The 22473-nt window shown below is 39.5% G+C and overlaps 1 protein-coding gene and 1 pseudogene across 8 annotated transcripts in view; one reads left to right on the forward strand and one right to left on the reverse strand.

The window, feature by feature from the left end:
* Grik1 (glutamate ionotropic receptor kainate type subunit 1) overlaps positions 1 to 22473 on the reverse strand; it is a 400463-nt gene that overhangs the window by 113787 nt on the left and 264203 nt on the right. For all 8 annotated transcript variants that reach the window (XM_087575986.1, NM_001111114.1, NM_017241.2 and 5 more), the window contains 2 exon segments: positions 3920 to 3973; positions 766 to 939 (listed from right to left, as the gene is read on the reverse strand). In XM_087575986.1, coding sequence (XP_087432112.1) covers positions 766 to 939; positions 3920 to 3973 — 228 coding nt within the window.
* LOC148002500 (heterogeneous nuclear ribonucleoprotein A1-like) lies at positions 12346 to 17198 on the forward strand (annotated as a pseudogene).

Here is a 22473-nt window from a genome sequence, read left to right on the forward strand (position 1 = left end):
AGGGTTGATACATTTGACAGCAGAAGAAAAAGCAATGCAGCCTCAAGGCTCTTCATGAGGTGCTGTGCAAGTCTCTGTTGAAGCGGTTACCTCTGAGTTGAGAAGAGACAGACTTGGCATCTGTGTCACGAGTGACACATTTCTGGATTTAAGCTCTGTTGCCATCTGCAGAAGGATGCTTATATACAGCTGAGATGCTAAGGATGTGATCCCACAGGTCGTGTGGAGATCTGGTACTTGTCTACGCCTGCAGTTCTTGGTGCTGCTTATGAGTATGATGCTTCTCACTCCTTTGCACCCCTCCCAGAAACACACTCCTATGGGTGAGTGCTCTCTGCTTACTTTTCTTTAGTTCCAGCTTTTTTTTTTAAATGGCACAATCATGATAGCAACTTAAATTTTTTGACAAGTGCGATTAGAAAGATAAAGATTACAGCTTTTGATAAGAGCCATACACACATTTGCAAATTATATAATGAGCCTCTTTATCTCTTGCACGTTCTCTCTCAAGGTATATGTTATAACACCACTTACACGATTAAAGGCACTTCTACAGAGTAGAACATGATCCTAGCTTTCATTAAAGTCATTCACTGTTTCTTACAATCTTTCTGCCCACAGTGCCATCCTCCTCCACAAAGATTTAAATCCTGGTATAGAGGGAGGCAGACAGTGTCTGGAATTGGATAAAAAACATTGTATACTTATATGAAATTCTCAAACAATAAATAAAACATATTTGAAGAATAAAATCAAACTACTCACTGTCATCATGCCATCCAGAAGACCAGTCTCGGGTCTGGGCGGGGCCTGCAACCTCTCCATGGACCACTTCTCAATGATGGATGACACGTGAGGGTTGTCAATATTCAGCAACCGAAATCCAGTCATATTTACACCGCTGTACCTATAGAGTTCCAGATCTAAAGCAAACAAGTCCTGTGCGGTGTTACAGAAAGAAGAGTAGAAAATAATTAGCATTATTGGTGTTCTTGATAAAAAAAGAAAACCAATGATTACAGAAGCAATAAGAAGGTGAAAACACAAATGACAGAGTTATCATGTCCTGTCTGTGAAAGAATGTCAAGTTCGGATAAATGAAGAAGAGGAATTCACCAAGTCTTCTAGTCCTGGACCTTGAACATGATTTTAAAGGTTAAGAATTCTCTACCTAGGATAGAGTCTTTGAGGAGTTAGATGAGATCTTTCTGTCTCTTTGCCTCTGTGCTTTCATTTTATGACTGAAGAAAAGAATATCCAGTTGTGAGAAGTCCATACAGAAAGTACTGGGCAAAGGCGGCGACACCTCACACCCCCAGCACAGTTGCTGCTTCATGATATTCTGGATCATGCTGCTGAGGTGAAATGTGGAAACCGCATATGCATGTGAAGAAAGGAAACTTCTAGGAGGGAAAAGTGGCATCCCGTGGCTCCCTGATGACAACTTCTATTCCTTTCAACAAGAGTATAAAGAATACTCAGGATAAGGGCTCAGAATAAGGGCCTTTTAAAAAAGACTATATTGGACCCTTTGGTTGTAGGATGCGGAAACTTACAGGAGACTCATTTCCTTTCGGAAAGTCTCTCAGAAAACCTGCTTAACCCACCCCAGTGTTTCCCAGAATGGATGGAGCTGGATTTAAACCAGAGAGTTATCAGTGGATACATATTTAAAGCAGAATGATCCTTTCAGTTTTTATATATAAAAGGCTTAGAGTAAAATCATGCCACTAAGAATATTCCACATTTGAGAGAAAACGAAGCAGCCAAAATAACACTTGACAGAAGAGAAAAAGCTCGTAGAGACTTCATCTAGCAATGAAACTGCTTTCTGAAACAGTCTGGCATGGTCAACTATGGGGAGAAGAGCAGTTACTGAAGGCAGTGGCCCAGGTTCCTTCACGATTTGCATTTGCAGAAGATGTGACATTCTCTCTTCTGATGTCTTCTAGTTGCTACCCATTCCCAAAATAACTTTGGACTGGGCAGTAGAGTTATAACAGGGCATCCCTGCATGGACAGCTCTGGTTCAAGAATGCTATATGACCTTTTAATGTAGATTTGCTCTTTTATTAGTTTTTAATTTAACTAAGTGTCTGTGTCTGTATGTGGGTATGTGCGACTGAATGAAAGTGTTATATGGAGTCTAGAAGAGGGCGTCCGGTCTCTGGCAATGGAGTTCAACCAGTTGTGGGTGCTGGGAACCAAATTCTTGACCCTTGTGCAAGAACTGTCTGTGCAGTCCTATACTGCTTTTTAAATATATAATATGTACATTATAATGTACACAATGTGTGTGTGTGTGTGTGTGTGTGTGTGTGTGTGTAAAATCTGTATTTCCTTTGCACTAACTTACTGTTGAAATGTTTTATTAATGCTTGTGGCCAAAATTGGCTAGAATATGAAAGCAATATATGACAGAATGAAGATCAAACTGCAGGGAGACAGAAAGCAAATATGAAGAATAAGACCTTTCAGCACATTCGATGAATAGAGGCAAAGTTTAGTCACAGGAAATTCCAGCATGTGTGCTTAATCCCTTATGATGAATATATTAAATGTATGTGGAGTTTAGCTGCCCTATAACTTGGGGTTTCTATGTAAGACAGAATGTAGAACTTCCAAGTCTGATTTGCAACATCCCTTGTGAATGCAGAATAAGGAAATCTGGAGAGCAAGGAGTGGACCGGAATAAAAATTGTACAATGTGCTCTCACTTTATAACTGCTATTGAGGACCAGTTTTCCTAGATTCTAGGGCTCAGGCTCTGAAATGACTCCCAAGCTAGCTCTTTATAGTGTGTTTAGCTGAGGCTGGAAGAATGTTCTGAGGCCTAAATGGTACTCTGGCTTACATAGTTTTAGGGAAGGGCCACATGTGTGAATGGAGAACACATTTATCTACTCCACTATTCTGAAAGAGGAATACATGTGGTTTGCAGCAACACAGACCCACACAATCAGCAAACATGGGTGTAAGAGCTTGCATTCCACCCTGTTCTCTATCCCCACCACAAGTTCATGACATGATGTACTCTGTACTTCATGCCTCTAGGGATTCTTCAAGGGCATTTACTGCTGTCAATAAGAGGAGGAAGCGCTATTCCTTGTTCCAAACCCGTAGGCCTCCATATTCTTGAACCTAGCTTGTCAAGAGTAACCTATTGACAATCCTACCCCAAATCTGGGTATGTTATATATGATAAGCACTTAAAGACTACAAAGAAAATGGCTGATTTAGTTTTCTTCTTGGGCAAGGAAGTGGAATTTATACTGCAGGCATCCAGAAGAGTGGTGTATACACAGATTGTGTTGACTGACTTCTGAGGTCATTTGACCTATACTATAATTTTGGTGTATTAAATTACTTAGATAATTTCTCTTTCAATTAGTAATGCCCCAATATGTCAACAGCCAGAGATTCTTCTGGACTTCTTTAAAGCTTTGAGCCACTATTTTCCTTAATTATTAGAGAATGTTCAGTGTTCACAGTGCCTCCATCACTTCCCTTGTTGAAACTTCCCCAGGTACTCTCCGGATGACTGCCTTAATCCCACTCTCTCCTGGACATAGGCAGGAGTGCTGCTTCATCACCTCAAAGGATTCCAGGTCACACTTCAACACTCTTCTGAGAGAATATAGGAATTATAGTTGGCGCTTCTTTAAGAATAGCTCTTTATGAATGGCATTTCATCACTTCGGATGCACACACATTGATGATCTTTATTGTAAAAAAAGAACAAAAAAGAAAACACACACACACACACACACACACACACAGATATCTGATGCCCAGTAATACTGGGTTTAGAGGAGTCTTAGGAAATCAAAAAGAATCTCCATGACGATAGTTGGGCTATGATCCAGGAGGAACTGTCTGTGAATGAACTGTGGAATGCATTCTGAGGGGAAGCACTTACCAGGGTTGTGAAGAAGTAGTGATAATATTCAGTCATCATGCCCATGAACAAAATCTGCAATGGAGACATGGGGGAAAGAATCAGAAGTAGATTATAATACGAAACAGACCATCGGTAGCACAGCTGCAAAAACCTGGGGATACAGAATGCAGAGCTGTGTAGAAAAATGCAGACCCAGTAGATCAGAATTTTGAGGCCAGTTAGTGGCTGGATAACTCACTTTAGATCATCATGGAGTTGAACTTACGTACACTGAAGTAGTCAGTCTGGTGATCAAATATAAAAATAGTTTCTGGCCAACACATTTTATATTCGGGATTGTGCATCATGGCATGAGATTTTGTCTTTTCTGTGTCTTAGTCTTCCAAATGCAACTACCTAGACTAGATATATAGATTGCTTAGTCTTTTCCATTGGCACAATGTTTTTCTCAGATTAGAAGTCATTGTGCATTGATATGGCAATGCTAGAATGCAGATATATTCACATGAGGACTTACAGCTCAATGCATCTCTGAAAACTTACTGTCTCTGTCTCATCTTACCCAATACACCTGAATTCACAAATGGATGAGGACCAGACTTAAAGTTTATCTTTTCTGTTTTTCAACATCATTTAGTGTATCGGAATTAGCAGGCATCAGTATTTTTAGCTATCTTTAGTTCTAGAGAATACTGGTATTAGTGGAACAATTATAATTTTATTGTGTATTTGATTGCACCTTTTATTGTATACATCTTTATTTTCTATTATTTTAATGTACAAAATAGTATCATTATGACATTGTCATATATGCACATTATTGTGCTTGTTCTTCTTCCCCACCTCCTACTGCCCTCTCTATTTTTGCCCAACTTGTTTCTTTTTTGCTTGTACACCACACACACACACACACACACACACACACACACACACACACACACACAGATGCATGCACACATACATACCCATTAGACCTCAAGATTCCACAGATGAGAGAAAATATGCTTCTTAGAACTCTGTCATCTCTTTAAGATTTATATTTCCAGAAAACCTGAGAGTACATATATTATTTTGACATTGTGGGAAAAGAGGAAGATGGCCACTAGAGAGACATAATAGTGGTAGGAGGGTAGCTTATTCAGCAATGACTCTACTTCTGTGCCCAACGCATCCAAAAAATGTTTCAAATGGCTCTCTGCATTACCTAAGTCAGGGCATTATCTTCCCTGTTGCAGGCATTTGTATGCTACTTATGGTTCTCAGTTTTGGAATGAATAAAAAGTTCACAAGTTACATTTCTGAAGCAGTTTTCCCTGATACCTCTTATGAGTCCTGTATGCAAGTCATAATCTTCTGGAAACTTTGAAGTTAGGATTTCTAGAGCCTTCTCATAGAGTCATTCTGGTTCAAAGTATGTAAGGTGGGAGCATTGCTGACTTGTAGGAAACATGTAGCTTGGCAGTGAAGAACAGAGATGTTTAGAACCCAGACTAGAGAGATGGATTCAAGAAGTAGGGTAAAAGCAACACAAGTTATCAGATGTTCTGCTTAAAATATGCAAACTGGCATTCCTGATGAAAGGGAATTAGGAATGATGCATGTGTTTAAAGACAGCACTATGGGCACTCATGAGATACTCACCCCTGCTAACATGGAAACCGGGGGCTATTTAGTGAAATGGTACCCTCTGAAAGTAAGATGAATGATGGGAAACTCTTACTATGATTTATGAGCTAATAGCATCTGAGTTGGTCCTGTGGTGATCACAAGATCAGACCCACAGAAGGACTCTTTAAAGCTGGATTTGCTTTAGTAACATTTAGAACCATTTAGGTGAGGTTTTGTTAGCAGGTTTCTTATATCCTTTGAGCATAAAAAGCTATACTACCGGGGTCAGGCAGGAATCCAATTGCTCATTTTGGTTATTAGATAGCGTAAAAGGAACTGTGTAAATTTCATGTTAAGATGTGACGCTGGATACTGAGTTTAAAATATTATTTCTGGAACTGAAACTGAAATACAGCTCCACCTGAATTTACAGCTTTCAGTTTGACAAATTTTTCTTTTTTGAAACTTTGTAGAGGCTTTTGATCCCCTGCTGTGAACGTGAACACTTCTTAAAAAGAAAAACAATCATTGAAGTCATTATTTTATTATTGTTTTTGTAGTTCCTGGAGGCAAATAGTGTGTTAGTCGGTGTTAGAAATGAGGTGTAACAATAGTGTGAGTGGCTGCTGGCAGGCCGCTCTGACTGCAAAAGGAACAATTGGGTCCTCCAGGGCTACTTGGTGTTTGTTGTACCACAAAGTTCTCCGCTCTCTTTCCTATCTAGACGTTTGGATACATATCTCTCTGCCTTTGTCCTGATATTCCTAGAAATTATAAAACAAGTGCAGAGCCAGTGATGATCATCAGCCTGTCAACATTCCAGAATCACATGAAAGAACACCTTCAAGATGAAAAATGACAAGCTCCAAGAGATGAAAAATGAACGCTCCAAGAGTGGTGCTTTTTAAACCGCGGTCCTTCACAGTAGCCTGTAGGCTGGTTCGGGTACAGAGTCCGGTCTTCTGAGAGTGTGCTTTATAAACAAAGGAACCGTATTCACTCCATGCTGTTTGCTTTGGGCGTTGGCACTTCAGCGAAAGTCAGGAAGGAATTCAGAAAAGTGTCACGTCGGGATAAATGTCAGTTTTAAAAATAAAAACTATAATCACGACATGGAGAGTTTTCTAATGGTTCTTCCCAGAACTAAATTTCCTGATGAGCGCCTTCTCAGAATTTGATTCCGTTTGTCTGCCGAACTGTTAAGTGGCACTTGCTCTACTAAGTTAGAGTTGAATGAAATAGTTCTGCTTGTATTTAAAGCCAACGTATATGTTTCACCAAGTTATCTTTGGTAAGTACAAGTTTAGCTTCTGTTTAAATCATTGCTGGTACAGAACATTATGTCACAATGCTGGATCAGTTGTGTCATATGTAGTTATACTATTTATTCTCCATAGTTGCTGACACTGATACAGTCTTCTAATACTATTTCCCCTATCAGAATTATTATCAAGGAGCTTTTGATATATCATTGACATGGAGACAACTAAGAATTCAGTGAAATACGGAAGCATCGAGGAAGCTCGGGCAGTAGATTTTAAAGTTAGGGCTAGCGTGAGCTATATGGGACAGAAGGTGGAATGAGGAAAGGATGACGTTAGAAGCCATTAATTCTGCTTATTGACTGTTTGGGCTCATAATGGGCGTGTATTTTCTGACCCTTGTGCCTACATGAGGGCATCTACTAGATCTAGGCAATAAGATAGGAAAGATAAGGACATTTGCCACCACCCTAACTCTAGCACATTAATTGCATGGTTGTCAGCATCGGGAGAAGCTTTTGTTTTTCTGAATAAGCTCCTTTTTCTTCTTTCATAAACACCAGAAGTCACAGAAGTGATCCTGTTCATAAGTTTGTTTTGATCTCTAGCAAGGGGGTAAGTCCTAAATCATGGACTCTGCATTAGAAGTCAGTTAGAAACACATGTATCTTTTTCTGGCCTGCTCCAATTCTTTATAGAATAAACATCTGTAAATAAATAATCATGGTTGGGACAAGCTGGATACCTTACTTTTTCCCCTAAAGAATGGTGGTTGACTGTTCCAATCAAGTTGAGTTGTGGCAGTGGAACAGGAAGTCTTTTGACCAACTTCATTTTCATACTTTGCATAGTAAGTCATCTTCTGTTTTAAGGATCAATTTTAAGAACTGGAAAGAGACTAATAACAAAAGAGTCAAGATCTGCAACCTTAGGACACTGCATCTTTCTTGGTCGCATAATCCAAAAGGAGGAAGGATGGTGTATATCTCTTGGGAGGCTCTCTCTGTGTCATGGAACTGAGCTAAGAAAGGCTACATGGCTATACCATTGTTTCTGAAGAACAATTTATGCCTTTTTTTATTTGTAGCTAGAATTGATCGACATATGGCAGAACAAAAGCTCAATGACATCTGGATCCTAAAAGGACATTTCTAATGATTCCACTAATACCAGTATTCTCTGCAACACAGCTACTGTTCATTAACAATGGCGATATCACACTGGGCCAGCTGCCTTGTGAGACTTCTACAACTGTTGGCAACCTTCTGTAGAGTAGCACTGGTGTAGCTCTGTTGTCCTTGACAAAGATGATCTCTCGTGATTTGATGAATGTCCACTGAGTACACTGAGCAGCACACAGTCCGTATGATCACGTGTTTTCTAAGATCTAATTGACATTTCGATGGAGAGGACCTAATTTACAGGGGTCGAAGGCTTGTGGTGGCTGCAGAGTCATCTTGTGAGACAGAAGGAGCCATGCATCCCAACAGCATCTCTGAGATCTAAGGAATCCTGATCTTCACTTTGCTCTTCTCTCAGAAAGCAGTGTCTTGCTACAGAGGCAGCAATCGCAGATACTCTGTGTGCATTCCCAACATCCATTATTAAGGGCAATCAACGCATCACAAATAATGGCCATTATGCTGTGACTGCGGTGGCAAAGCCCTAAAATGGAGCCTGGAGTTCTCCTTGCACTATTTTGAGGGGTTTTGTAATATTTATAGGACTTTTTAGTACTGCTTCTTCCCTCGAAAAATGCATGTCCTGGAAGTTTATATTGACTAAACTGAGGTATATTGCTACTTTTATAGTTTTCTCAATAGAGGGATGAAGTTCCAGCCATCATGACATGGTTTCTAGTCAATAATTTCAAATGAATAACTTCCAAATGTGCAACACGCACTGAAGCTGAAGCAAGGACTTTACCCCAGACAGAAAAATAAAAAAATCTTCAGAAACGGTGGGATAGCATCGGGGATCAGAGGAACAATTTTAAGATAAGAATTTGAGCTCCAGGGTGCCTCCCTTCTTCTCTGATACTTACACTCCTATCCATACAGTCCCCTAAATGCAATAGTTCTTAAGGTCCATGGGCTGTACTGTCTGTCATTAATGGAATAACTGAAGTATAAGCTAACTTTTTGATACATTTTTTGTTGTCAGTATTTTTGCCACATTGAATCAGGTTACATTCTTAAAGGACAGTGAATTATAGAGCAGATAGCAGTAGGTCCCAAAGCCCCCGAGGTTAGGAAGAATTCCATTTTCTTCTGACATAGACTGATGTTTCCTACACGTGTCCACACCCCAACTTGATCCCATTTTCATATGCCCATTCGTATGTCAAAAGAGACTATAGATGTTATGGGATGTTGGATTTAGAGCTGAAGAAGTCACTCTGAATTATCTGTGTGGACGCAGGTAACTTGATATGCTGGAAGCAAGAGTGCTCTAGGATGAAAGTGAGACAGGCAAAGGGGAAGGGATGATGTGCTGTGGGACTTCAGAGCAAGATGTGGGGGAAAGGTTGGATGATGAAAACCACCTGCCCTGCCCTGTCTCTGCCTCTAGGAAGAAAGCAGCCTGCTTCAACCTCCAGAACTGTTAAGAGACTATTTAAAGTACCGTGTGTGTTACAGTAAGAACAGAAAGCAACTGCCTTCTTCTAATCTCTCCTTGGTTACAGTGAGATGAGAACTCACAGCTTCTTGTGGGTGAGCATCAAATACGTTCATTAAAGAGAAAAATAAATTTCCCATTTGAGGTTGGTACATTTCTAATTTTTCATCCCTTCCCTTTACATGCAAATACTAATGGTGTGTAAATGCCAAAAAAACACACTGAACTCAAAAGGATCCCAGAGATATTGGCCTCCATTTGACGTCATTATACCATTTACAAACTTAACCCAGATTCTTCCTGCTTCCAAGATAAATCAAAGAAAAGGAAAAGACATCCCTCAAATGATTCACTGCACTACTTGGGGATTTCTCTGGGTATTAACATTTTCTTAAACTTGTCTCTAGTGATGTGTTCCAAAGAGAAGCTGATGCTAATTTTTTTTAATAAATGGAGTGGAAACAGGTGATGTTTCAGTTAGCTTTAGAGAATATTCTAGAAGAGGTAGACTACTTCACCAGGGTGCTCAGAAGATGAGATTGTGCTGTTCAGGGGTGCAGAAGGTTGAGAACAGAGCAGGGAGAGAAGGTGATGGATGGTGGAGTGAAACAGGCAATCTGGCAAAGACAAGGGACTGGAGCTTTGAGAGGATGTCACGAATCTAAAAGCCTGTGATAGGTACTTTGCATAGAGGTGGTAATAAAAACTCGACTTCAAATTCATCTAAAGACAACCTTTCAAACAAAAGACAGAGAATTGACATTCAATAGCGATCTCTAAAATATCCATAGCCTAGTAATGTGCTTAGTAGGCTGGAACATTTAGAAGATGAAAGGAACTTCAAAAGTACCAGTGGTGCTAGGGTAAAGGTTAACAACTGAACTGTCATTTATTCCTGCTGGGTGAGTGATGATCAGAAAATAAGTTTACTCCAATACAGTGACACTGGATATATCAACCACCTCAGAGAAGGTCCCATGTTCAGGAATGTTGACCAACATATAATGAATTTTTTTTGGTGTGCTTTTATTTAGTTACGGTTTGGCATGGTGGGGGGGTTAATTATTGTATTTGGTTTTTGTTTGATTTTTGAGAAACAACTTATAAAGTTGGGTGGATAGGGAAGGGGGAAAGATCTGAAAGGACTTGGGGGAAGGGAGGAATATGGCCAAAATACATTTACATTTAAAATTGTTTTCAATAATAAAGATATAGTAATAAAAAAGTACCATTTGTGAAGTTGCATCTTTAAATATGCTGATGTATCTGCTCCGGTGTGGGCATGCATAATCATTACATATTCTGCAGGTGATAGCCATTCTAATGCTGAGACCACTGATCTATGTTACCTAACTTCTTTCTTATTTTAACCTTGTTTCTAAGATACAGAAACATCACTACCATTTGGTGAATTCTATAAGTGCCCATTCATATGTAGAGGACGAGAACTTGAAGATAATGGCATAGTCATAGTGTTTAAGTTCATATGTGTTGCAGTTGGGACTCAGCATTTTAGTTCAGGCATTGGTCATAGAAAACATAGTTAGAAAATGCCATCATTTTCACGCAATCCATTTGTGGAGTGTTCTGGGAACCCAAATAGAATCACATGAGTGTTTAGTTAGAGCAAAGCTAGACACACAGGGGTTGGAGTTTAGTCTTAAGGACTAGAGCGCCTTGAGTTTCCCATAGATACTGAGAAGTTTCTAGTCTAGATCGTAGGAGCTCCTTCTTTGGGCTTTGGTGAAGTCTCAGGCCCTAGGACGTGATACTTTACCTTTTGAAGACATTCAGATAGATACTGATTTGGGCTCAAACAGTTCTTTAGATGTTAGACTAAATTACCTTCAGTCTTCTTATGTGCGGTTTTAAAGACTTTTGGCAATATCTGAGAAGTTATTTAATCTCTTAGAGTATGCATCTTTCATTAAGGAAGGTTAGTTGTCATTTAGTTCAATGGCAAAACAATCTACTTAGCATGTATGAGATCATGGGTCCTGTGACCCACTGCAGTAAGTAAGTTGTAGCTGATTTTTCTCTAACATAAACAGTTGAGTTGATTAATATAGATATGTCTGAGTGCTTGTTATGTAGTAGGCCAAGATAGACAAGGGTATGTATTCTATGTGAAGTCTTATGTCTTCTTCTATTAAGGTGATGCCTTAGGTAAGAGCAGTGTTTCAAACATGACAAGTCAGATGTTTTACTTAAAATGAACAGTGTTTTGAGACTGCATGTAAGTGAGAGGGAAAAAAAGCAGATTTGTTTTAGAGATGTCAGTTCAGAACAAAGACAGCAAGATGATTGGAGAAAAGAGACAGAATCTGAGACATAGAGGGTTGAGTCTCCCTTATTTGGCAATTGAAAAGTAACGAGACAAGTGAACTTTCAGATGTCCAGCTTGCATTATAGATTTTTTTTGTCACAAAGAAAAGAGGTAGAAAGATAAAATGGTTGGCTGGAGGAAGGTTGAACAAGAAGCTACAAAGTATTATGTCCAGAGTGGAAATTTGATAATACTTACCACTGTCATCAGATGTGAAGACATAGTCTTACCTTCACTTTGAACTTCATTATATATGAAAACTTGATTTAGCTCTAATCAGATATGAAGACCTGGCTTCATGAGATATAAAACCTGGTTTTAACTTCATGAGACATGGAGATCTGGCTTGACCTTCATGAGATATGAAGACCTGGATTAATATTCATCAGATTGAAGATTTAGCTCCGTTTTTCTTAAATTTAAAGACTCAACCCAACGTTTATCAGATATGAAGACCTGGTTAGAGCTTCATTTTGAACCATGTTTTATAGGAAGGCCTTCATCTATTGTGAAGACCCAGCTTTACCTTCCTGAGACAGAAAGATCTGGTTCTGTCTTCATCAGATACAAAGACCTAGTTTGTCACACTGAGGGGAGGTCTTAGGCTCACTGCCATCCTATAAGGAGTGATGCGGAGACACAACTTCAGGATCAAGAAGCATGCAGTCCCTCTTGGTATGATGATAATCTCCAGCAGGTGGAATGTTTTGTGTATCGGTACCACTGTTTGCCCTGCCAGATTTAGTGGTTTTCAGCATGATACGAGGTATGTAAGGTTGCCTCTCATGTATAAAGGCATATAAAATAACAACTCTTCTGCTCCTCTACTAGGTGATGACCTTGTTTATTAGGCTGGTGTTTATAAGGGTACCTTACTCCTCTCCTATCACAGTGTACTATTGGATGCTTAGAAGGCACTCTGAAAGGGCTAACTGACTAGAAATAAAGTTATATGTCACAGGATAACCCAGATGACAGAGAGTTTAGTTAACAGTTGTGGGGAAGTTGTAAGAGAGGACTTTTTGGTTAAAAACTTTCATTTGTAGAGTGTTGAAGAAGCAGATGTGTTTTGAATAGCAACATAATTTTCCCCTTATTTAGCCGTGATGTTTCATTTGAAAACTGGAGAGATGGTATGTTGCCCTTTACACTCAGAGAAAGGCACACTGAGGAATGGCATATCTCTACAATGTTAGAGTAAACTGAGGTTCACAATTCCTACTGAAGTGTTAAGATATGACTCTATATACACAGCTACAATTTGCATGATTCTTTCTAAAATATATATACCTCAAACACCAGAGCACATTCTTATCTTTTATTAAAGCCATATTTTGAATGGGCTGGAATGAAGCATCAACACATTTCTGAGGAGTATACATAGAAATACATCTATAGCATTTTTATTGCTTCCTATTTCAAGTAGAAACACATTTCTGTTTTCTTCTAAAGATACTTTTTGGAGGATTTGGAGAATATTGAAATGTGCATCCTGTATAATGTGAATGTGGGTAAATGGAGTACATTTTCAGTAAATTGTTGGCTATCCAGGAAGGTCAATTAATTCTTGTATAATTTAGATAGCACATTCATATCTGTGAACTGTTCCTTATAACTAAAACTAACTATATGCTCAGGGGCTGTAAACACACTTTAATATCAGCCTGAGAGAAACGTAATTAGAATGAGAATGTACTGCCATAATAATTGTATAATACACTACAAATTATCATCCAGTTAGTGTAAATTGAGATACATCATGATTATGTCGTCAAAATTTATTCACAGTAATGAACTTATCAATTAGCTGGCTCAAAGACCATCAAAGGAATTGAGGAACTTAAAAGATAATATATTGCTTAATTAATTCCCCATTTCTGAGATGTTCTACTAAGTACAAGACAGTGTGAAAATTCTTTTTTATCTTAACATTGGTGAGAGAATCCATGAGCATGAGAAAATATGGATGCTCTAAGCTGAACACATGTGTAGTCAGCTTAGAATTCAGTAATCCTACTTGTAGGTGAGGTGATGAAGCTGGAGTAGAGCCAGTAGACTTTATCCTTGGGGATAGAAGACTGTTAACAACGTAGGCAATGAGAGTATCAGGCCCTGGCCTGAAGTTTTAGCTCTGCCCTCTCTCTCACTTGTAGTGTGAGGATATTAGAAGCAGATAAAAAGAAATTCTACCCAATGAATAGTACATGTTTGCAAATAAGAAACACCAAACACATAGGAGTTATTTATTCATTTATTTGGGAGCCCCAAATAGATTGCCCAAGCTTCTACTTACTGACCTGGCTGTTTCTACATACAGTCCCCCTTTCTATTTTACAAAGTGAATCCATGGTTTCAGACCACTCTGTAGGCATAGGGTGGGCTTTTTGTGACCTTGTTTTCAGGCTCTCCCTTTGCCCTCTGAGGACAAGCAGAGGTTTATGGTTGGGATGCTATTGTTTCTGCTGGTGCATCTCTAACACCTTTAAGTTCCAAAGCTGCTGAAACACAGAATGACTTTTTCTATGGTCTCTCTCACATTCTCTCCTTGATCATGGGGCTATCTCTATATAAGGGACTTTCTCTAAAGATAGAAACACTTGGGTATCTGAGAATCAAATGAAACAATTTTATATAAGAAGTAGAGGCTGACCCAACATGTACTGTAGATTTGATTACTTTGATAATCAGTTGGCATCTTGTATGCAACGGGGACAAACAAGATTTGTTGTTTGTTTAAACTGTTAGATAACTTTCAAATGCCATCTCACTGCTTGTGGCTTTGTGATGTTAGCCAAGTCGCATAATCTCTCTGAGCGATCATTTATTTTTTTCTGCATAGAGAATTTTCATCTTCTTCCTCCTCTTCCTCCTCCTCCTCCGCCTCCTCCTCCTCCCCATTCCTTCTTTAGAATGTTCTTATAACAAAACAATGGTACATTAAGTACATTCAACATGGTCCTTGCATACAACAGGTATTTAGCAACAGTCGTCCTTATGGTATCGGACCTACCCTGTATGTCTGATATTATTAAAACAATATGATGTCACTTAGAAGACACAGGTTTGCATCCTCACAGCATTTGGCTGTGGGCAGTGATGTTTTGAGTCCTGAGAGACAGAGGGATGGCATGAACCTTGTCTAATCACCTGTTTGCCCTCATCACCTCCTGTGGGCACGATGCATACAAGGCAGAAGTCAATGCACGGAATCATTTGATTAATCAGCATGGCCGTCACACTCCTTAGCAAAGAAGCCAAGCATTAAAAAAATACATTTTCTGGGTGACTGTGCTTTCATGCTAATTGAACGTGAACAGAAAGGGGAAAATGCAATAAAATTTTATAAAATATTTTCACTCTAAATATTTTAGGGTCCAATTATACCTTAATGATTTATGTGTTGCAACAAGCCCTGTGGGGGAAAGACCTCACTGAAGCACTTATGTAAAGGTTGCCTAAGTTGGAAATAGAGGCTCAAGATTACCTGTGACAGCTTTTCAGCTGAAGATGCTGGCTAAAGCCCACTGAAGCTTTCCTGCTGAATAGAGCCCCAGCAGGGCTTCCTTCTCATCTGAAAGTGATGGCCATGCAGCCCTCTAGGGCTGCAGAAAGAAACTCCTTTGCTCACTTCTCTCATAAGAGTTAAAAGCAAATTGGACCCTCTTCAAAGTGCCAAGCTAGGTTTTCTGCAGTAGAGCCATAGGTTCACAGCCATTCTTATTTCTTACTCTTGGGACAGAATGAAGTCTGCCTTTTGAGGAAACTGAGTCCATGAAGAACGACTGGCTCAAATGTGCCTTGGCAGAGTTGGAAGTCCAGCATTCTTGGCATACAATGCACTCTTTTTTTCCCTGTACCAATGCAAAAGGTTAAACTTAGAGTCCCATGCATGCTGGCTAAGTACTCTACCAATGAACTGCCTCCCTCACAGGACTGTTGCATTGCAGGTGGGCAATAGGAAGGTAACTGTGGAGATTGTTTCTAACTCAGTGCCTGGTGGTGAACTTCCCATTTAACAGTTGCACAAGAAATTCGCTTTGTGACACAATGTAGTAGGTACTGAGGGTTTAAGTAAAAATAGAAAAGGCCCTGTTCCTCTGGTGCTTACTGTGTAATAAGAGATACAGAGTGATCAAGATCACTACCTGATAAGGCCCCTGTGAGTGTGTAGATCACTAGAGACTGCATTCTTACAGAAAAGTTAGAAAGAGACGCAGGTTTTCATCTATCAAGTCTGTGTGTGTGTGTGTGTGTGTGTGTGTGTGTGTGTGTGTGTATGTGTATTGTAGATATTGTATTAATACACTATAATAACAATAAGTTACATATAATTCTATTATACAATTATGTATTATATATATGCATATTGTATATGTATGTATGTTGTAGATGAAGTTATTATATCTGAACATCAGTTTTCAGTTGGAATAGAAAAATATTAATTCTGCCAAGGCACTAGGGCCATTAAAGGAGATGGTTGAGGCTCTTTGGCACTGCTGAGGATGCATCGCTGAAGGCTCGTCATCGGAGGGCTGAGCTTCGAAACAATTGACGAGAGTCTGAGGAGCCATTTTGAGCAATGGGGCACACTCACCAACTGTGTGGTAATGAGAGATCCAAACACCAAGAGATCCAGAGGCTTTGCGTTTGTCACATATGCCATTGTGGAGGAAGTGGTTGCTGCCATGAATGCAAGACCACACAAGGTGGATGGAAGAGTTGAGAACCTAAGAGAGCTGTGTCAAGAGCAGATTCTCAGAGACCAGGTGCCTACTCAACTGTGAGGAAGATCTTTGTTGGTGGTATTAAAGAAGCCACTGAAGAACATCACCTGTGAGATTATTTTGAGCAGTATGGGAGAGTTGAAGTGATTGAAATTATGACTGACAGAGTTAGTAGAAAAAAAAGAGAGGCTTTGTTTTTGTCACCTTTAATGACCATGACTCTGTGGAAAAGATTGTTATTCAGAAATAGCATACTGTGAATGGCCACAACTGTGAAGTAAGAAAGGCTCTGTCGAAGTAAGAGATGGCTAGTGCTTCATCTAGCCAGAAAGGTCGAAGTGGTTCTGGAAACTTCGGTGGTGGTCATGAAGGTGGTTTTGGTGGAAATGACAATTTTGGGTAACAAGGGAACTTCAGTGGTTTTGGTGACTTTGGTGGTAGCCATGGTAATGGTGGATATATTGGGGTAGTGGGGATGGCTATAATGGGTTTGGTAATGATGGAAGCGATTTTGGAGGTGGTGGAAGCTACATTTTGACAACAACAACCAGTCTTCAAATATGGGACCGATGGAAGGAGGAAACTTTGGAGGCAGGAGCTCTGGCCCTTATGGTGGCAGAGGCCAGCACTGTGCTAAACCACGAAACCAAGGTGTCTATGGAGGTTCCAGCAGCAGCAGCAGTAGCTATGGCAGTGGCAGGAGGTTTAATTACAGCCAGGAAACAAAGCTTAACAGGAGAGGAGAGCCAGAGAAGTGACAGGGAAGCTACAGGTTACAACAGATTTGTGAACTCAGCCAAGGATAGTGGTGGCAGGCCTAGTTGCTACAAAGAAGACTTGTTTTAGATAATACTCATGTGTGCGGGCAAAAACGCCAGGACTTTGTCTGTGACTAATTGTATAACAGGTTATCTCAGCTTCTGACCTGTGGAAAGTGTAAAGCAACTCAACAAAGGGGTTTACTGTAGACCTTTTTCATCCATGCTTTTGATTGCCAAATGTAAAAGTCTGATGGCGATGTTGAATAAATGTGTCTTTTTTTTTAATGTGCTGTGTAAAATTAGTCTAATCTGAAGCCATCTTGGTAAATGTTACCAACAGTGTGAAGTTAGAATTCCTTTATGGCAGTGCCAAGTTCTATTTGGAATTTATTTATGGGGGTTGGGAATTTAGCCCAGTGGTAGAGTGCTTGCCTAGCAAGCGCAAGGGCCTGGGTTCGGTCCCCAGCTCTAAAAAAAAAAAAAAAAAAAAAAAAAAAAAGAAAAGAAAAAAATGGAATTTATTTATGGTTGCTTGGGTAGAGAAGCCATTGTTGTCAAAAACCTTGGTGTTGCTAAACTGCCAGTTACAGTTGTAACTTAGTGAGCTTCACCATTGAAAGGGTCATCCAAGCAAGGTCACATTTGGTTATAAAATGGTTGTTGGCACACCCTATGCAATATCAAAATTGAATAACGGTATCAAATAAAATAACAGATGGGAATGAAGTTTGTGTATCATCCATGTGCACCCAATAAATGATTTAATTCTCTTAAAAAACACGAGATGGTTGCTTAGATTCCAACCTGCAATGAGGCTCGGTGTGACTTCTACACATAAAGTCTTCCTACCCTTCTTTCCATCACAGAAACTCATTCCCTGTCTGGCACTTCCTCAAAGAATAACTCCATGAGAAGGTGAATGTGGGAAAACTCTGCTAATTAAGATCAAAGTCCATCATTGACCAGATATCACTTTCTGGGGCTCACAGCAGAATGGAAGGACTCCCTTCATTAGCAGAACTCCTCTGACCTTGTCTAGGGAATTCAAAACCCAATGCATGCCTTTACCTGAGGAATGCTGTGTAGCCTTAGTTAGACTACAAGATCATCGCCCTCTCTCCTGGTAAGAACATGTTTAGCTAGTATCTGAGATTTCTGAAATGCTTCCCCATGCTAATGAGGCATTTGTGTTCCCTAGGCCATCAGCCAGTGAATTTTGCCCATCCTGGATGTTCCTATCCTCTGTCCCCAAATTACATAAGCCTCGAATCATTCCAAGTAAAGTTGATCTTACTCCTTGCAGCACGTCCTGGTATTGTCATTTACTTTATGGACTCACAGAGCTTCCATTCCCCCATTCATTCTCTTTGCTTCAATTATCCTCATGAACTAATATTAGGTGACATCTCCAGGGGTAGGGGAGAGTCACAGGTGTATATGTGTAATGATCATTGGGGAGGAGTAGGACGTTGGGACAGAGGAGTAAGGAAGGGACACAGTAGGCAGAAGAAAAAGAAACCAGCATGCTCTCAAACATCAAGACACTTTCTGGAAAGTGATTAATGAATAAGTTGGGATGGCAGTTTTTGAAGAGGAACCCAGATAGCCTGTCAGTTGTTGGGGGGAAACTGTGACTACAGAAATTTGCCAAGACACTATGTTTATGAGAAGGCTGTGCTCTTTTCTAGTCTAATCAAGTCTTGACATTTGAATTTCGATCTAATTTTGGGAAAATAACTTTTCATATTCTCATCATATAGTGCTTGTTCAATATGAATAGAAATAATCATTCTGCTCAGTGATTAGCATGCCCAATAATAACCATAGACTCTTCTAGATTTTTACTTTAACTTTCAGCTAAATGTCAAATACCTTCATTTAACTCCCTTTTTCTTAAGAAGTATTAACACGTTTGGCGTTAACAAGATTTGGCGAAGGGGAGGGAAGAGTAGGACAGTGATGGGAACAGAGAGAGCATGTTGGATTTACCTAGGAGAGAGTTATCAGTGGTGATTTTCAAACACTGAAGGGGAATGTTATTAATACTGACTTCATATTAAAGAAGCAAGTGTATGTATTTTTCCTAGAAAATTTTAGCAACTTGCTTAAGAATGGCTGGTACCTTCCCATCAGGAGAGCCTGCAGTACCTGTGTGTCCTTACCTTGTTTATAGATATAGATATAGATATAGATATAGATATAGATATAGATATAGATATAGATATAGATATAGATATAGATATAGATCTCGAAATGCTATAAAGAAGTTTATTTCTTAGGGAGTGCACTGAACAATATTTCTCTTACAGTGTAATACAGAGGTGGACATATGTTAAAGAAATGTGTATTTTTGCTAATCTTGAAATGGATCCAATAATTCAGTTAGATATTATAGATCAGTATTTCAGTTTGCAGTAGATTGTGAGTGTGTGCGCTGAGTAAAAGTTCCATGATTCACAATTTGGGTATTAACTATGTCAGAGAAGCTCTTACTGGTCAGCAGAATCTAATGATGTGCTAGTCATTAAGTAGTCATTAACATTGGTAAGGCCAAGTGTACCATTCAGAAGGAAGTCTTCGTTTTTATAGAAGACTACGTTAAAACAAGTTAGATCATTAAAAAAAAAAGAATGGCTGTCCATTGCAAAAGAGAGTCAGCCCTGATAATGTGACTTCATAGCCTCTGACATCCATCTCTCTGCCTGCAGAGACTATGTAGTAGCCTGGAGAAACAGAGTTGGGAGCCATGTGTATGGGTCTATTTACCTAGCAGAGTTTCAGCTTCTCCCATTCTTAAGTAAGCTTGCCAAGCTCACCTCAGAGTGAAAGTTATTTGAGTGTGAGAAGCCAGGCACCAGAATCAGCATCTAGAGTCAAGGACATGAGCCTGAGCATCCTTCATTCTTTTTTATTCCCTTTCGTGATTCAACCAGAATCAGCATCTAAACTCCCAAGTCCTCCCCTCCCTGGGAGAAGGTACCTGTCTTGCTCTTTACAAGTCATATAGAGTCACTTAAAGAGAACCACACAGATCGGTTTGGTATTATTTTACCAGAATAGCCATCCCTGAGTATTCAATACAATAGGTTCTAGATGTTTGGTTGATGTCCTTGGGAGGCCTGCACTTCTTTTGATGAGAAATGGAGGAACAGTGGATCTGGGGGAAGGGGAGGTGGTGGGGATACTGGGGGGGAGGAAAGGTAGGGGAAATAGTAATCAATAGCTAATGTATGAAAGTGGCATATAGAGAGAATCCATAATCCATTAGAAACAATTATTCTGAGAAAGGATCATTAAGCTTTATCATTACGTGTATTAAGAAAGGAAGAAGAGTATCACAACCAGAATTCTCCATAGTCCTTTTCTGTTTATTCCAGACCTGTCTTTTGGGAAATGTATAGCTAGTTGTGTGAATCAGATGGTACGCCACACAAATCACATTAGAAAATCATTCTCCTGAACATAACCCAAGCCCCCAGGCCTGGGTGTAAGGGGCTCCTGGGAAGGCTTGCTTCTTTGCACCTCTGCATCTCCAGACCTGAACTTAAAATCCAGATTTTTATTTTCTGTTCTTATCTATACTCCATTGAATACTTTAATCACTAGTGATAAGATGTGCCAGTGGAGCCTTAAGATAAGACTGATGGCTGTATTTATTTACCATTAAAGTTCTTTAGTCATCAATACCTTTACAACACAGTTTTTTTTACTGAAGAGCTCTTATTATAATATCTAAGAGTCTATTAATGAGTTACTGACCAGAAGTGAGTTACAGAAATTCTACATAATTGGAGAGGCAAATCTAATGAAGGGGCAGGAAGCAATGGGGGTGAGACTCCCTTTGCCTTTTGCAATAACTTGGTGAGTTCACCATGAGCTTCTATATGTTCTGTGATTTTATTACTTTGCTTTCTGTTGCCACAATAAATGTTTATGCCTAGGAATCTTCAATGAAAAGAGATTTATTTAGTGCACAAATTTGGAGTCAGAAGCCAATCATAGGGCAGTTCTATCTGTTTGAAGTCGGCAAAGGCTTCTTAGAAGGTATCATCACAACACAGGGGCACATGATGAGAGAAGGCAAGGAAGCCAAAGTCAGTGTTGTTCTGTTTCATATAGCTTGCATTTGGAAAGGAACTAACAACAGTTCCAGAAGAACTATATGAATCCTTCCTGAGGGCAGCACCCCAATTACCCAATCATGTTGCACTGGATTCCATTTCTTCAAGTTTATATTACTTCAAACACACCACACAGAGGGCCAAGCTTACAACACACGAAACAGAGAGCAGTACACTCAACTTGTATCCAAAGTGTAGGCAGTTCTGAGTAGAATCGTTTAGTACAACGATGCAGTGGATAATACAGACAAATGGTTGGCTTTCTTGAGTATGTACTTCTGGTGCAATCATAGCTCTAATGTAGAACTCGGTAGCTGAAGTGTTCCCTAAGGATGGCCATAGAACTGTGGAGACCCAGCATACATGACTGTACTGGGAGACAACTTTCTAGTGGTTCAGCGCTCATTTACTGGAAATTAGATGGAGCATTCATGAAACTGAGATCCATTAATAACCTCTGGGGATTTTCACCATGGTGCACAATTTATATAGTGTTCAATGTTTAAAAATACTGACACAACATTGGCTTATAGGACATATTTATTTACGAATAAAGGTTACATGTATTTTTTCACCCTGACTTTCCTCCTGATTTAATTCTTTGATCTTTTTTTTTATTACTGATTCTATTTGAAACTTCTGATTAGTATTTCAGGATGCACCATATACTTTCTTGATGTAGTTCTAGCCAAAGTCCACAACCTTGACTATAGCACTGTAGTACCTAAATATGACTGTCCCAAATCTATCCAGCTGTTGTCATAGTTCCCTGGGAACTAAAGTCACATTGCAGTGAGGGCTTTGGATCAGTGCTTTATTGTTCACAGGTTCTAAATTTTCTTTCTTCAGTGTTAGAACAAAGCACACGGGAACTCAATTGCTACTGCCTTGTTATTGTTTATGAATATTACTGATATCTTTCATCTGGAAAAGATTTTGTCATTGCCTGTGTCTACACACATTCTCTGGAGTTGAAGGCAAAGCAGCTTATTTTCCATAATTAGAGAAGTATCTTCTCTGGGCTGAGATTTCTCTGTGTCCTTCTCTGTTAGAATCTGGCAGCCTAGGCCAAAGAGGTCTTGCTATATAAGTCATGCGTTGCAGGCGTGAAATGTGGCTTGACCTTTTGAGAAGGTAAAGGATGCAGATCT

This window comes from Rattus norvegicus, chromosome 11 (assembly GCF_021556685.1).
Source record: "Rattus norvegicus strain SHRSP/BbbUtx chromosome 11, alternate assembly SHRSP_T2T, whole genome shotgun sequence".
Taxonomy (NCBI): Eukaryota; Metazoa; Chordata; class Mammalia; order Rodentia; family Muridae; genus Rattus; species Rattus norvegicus.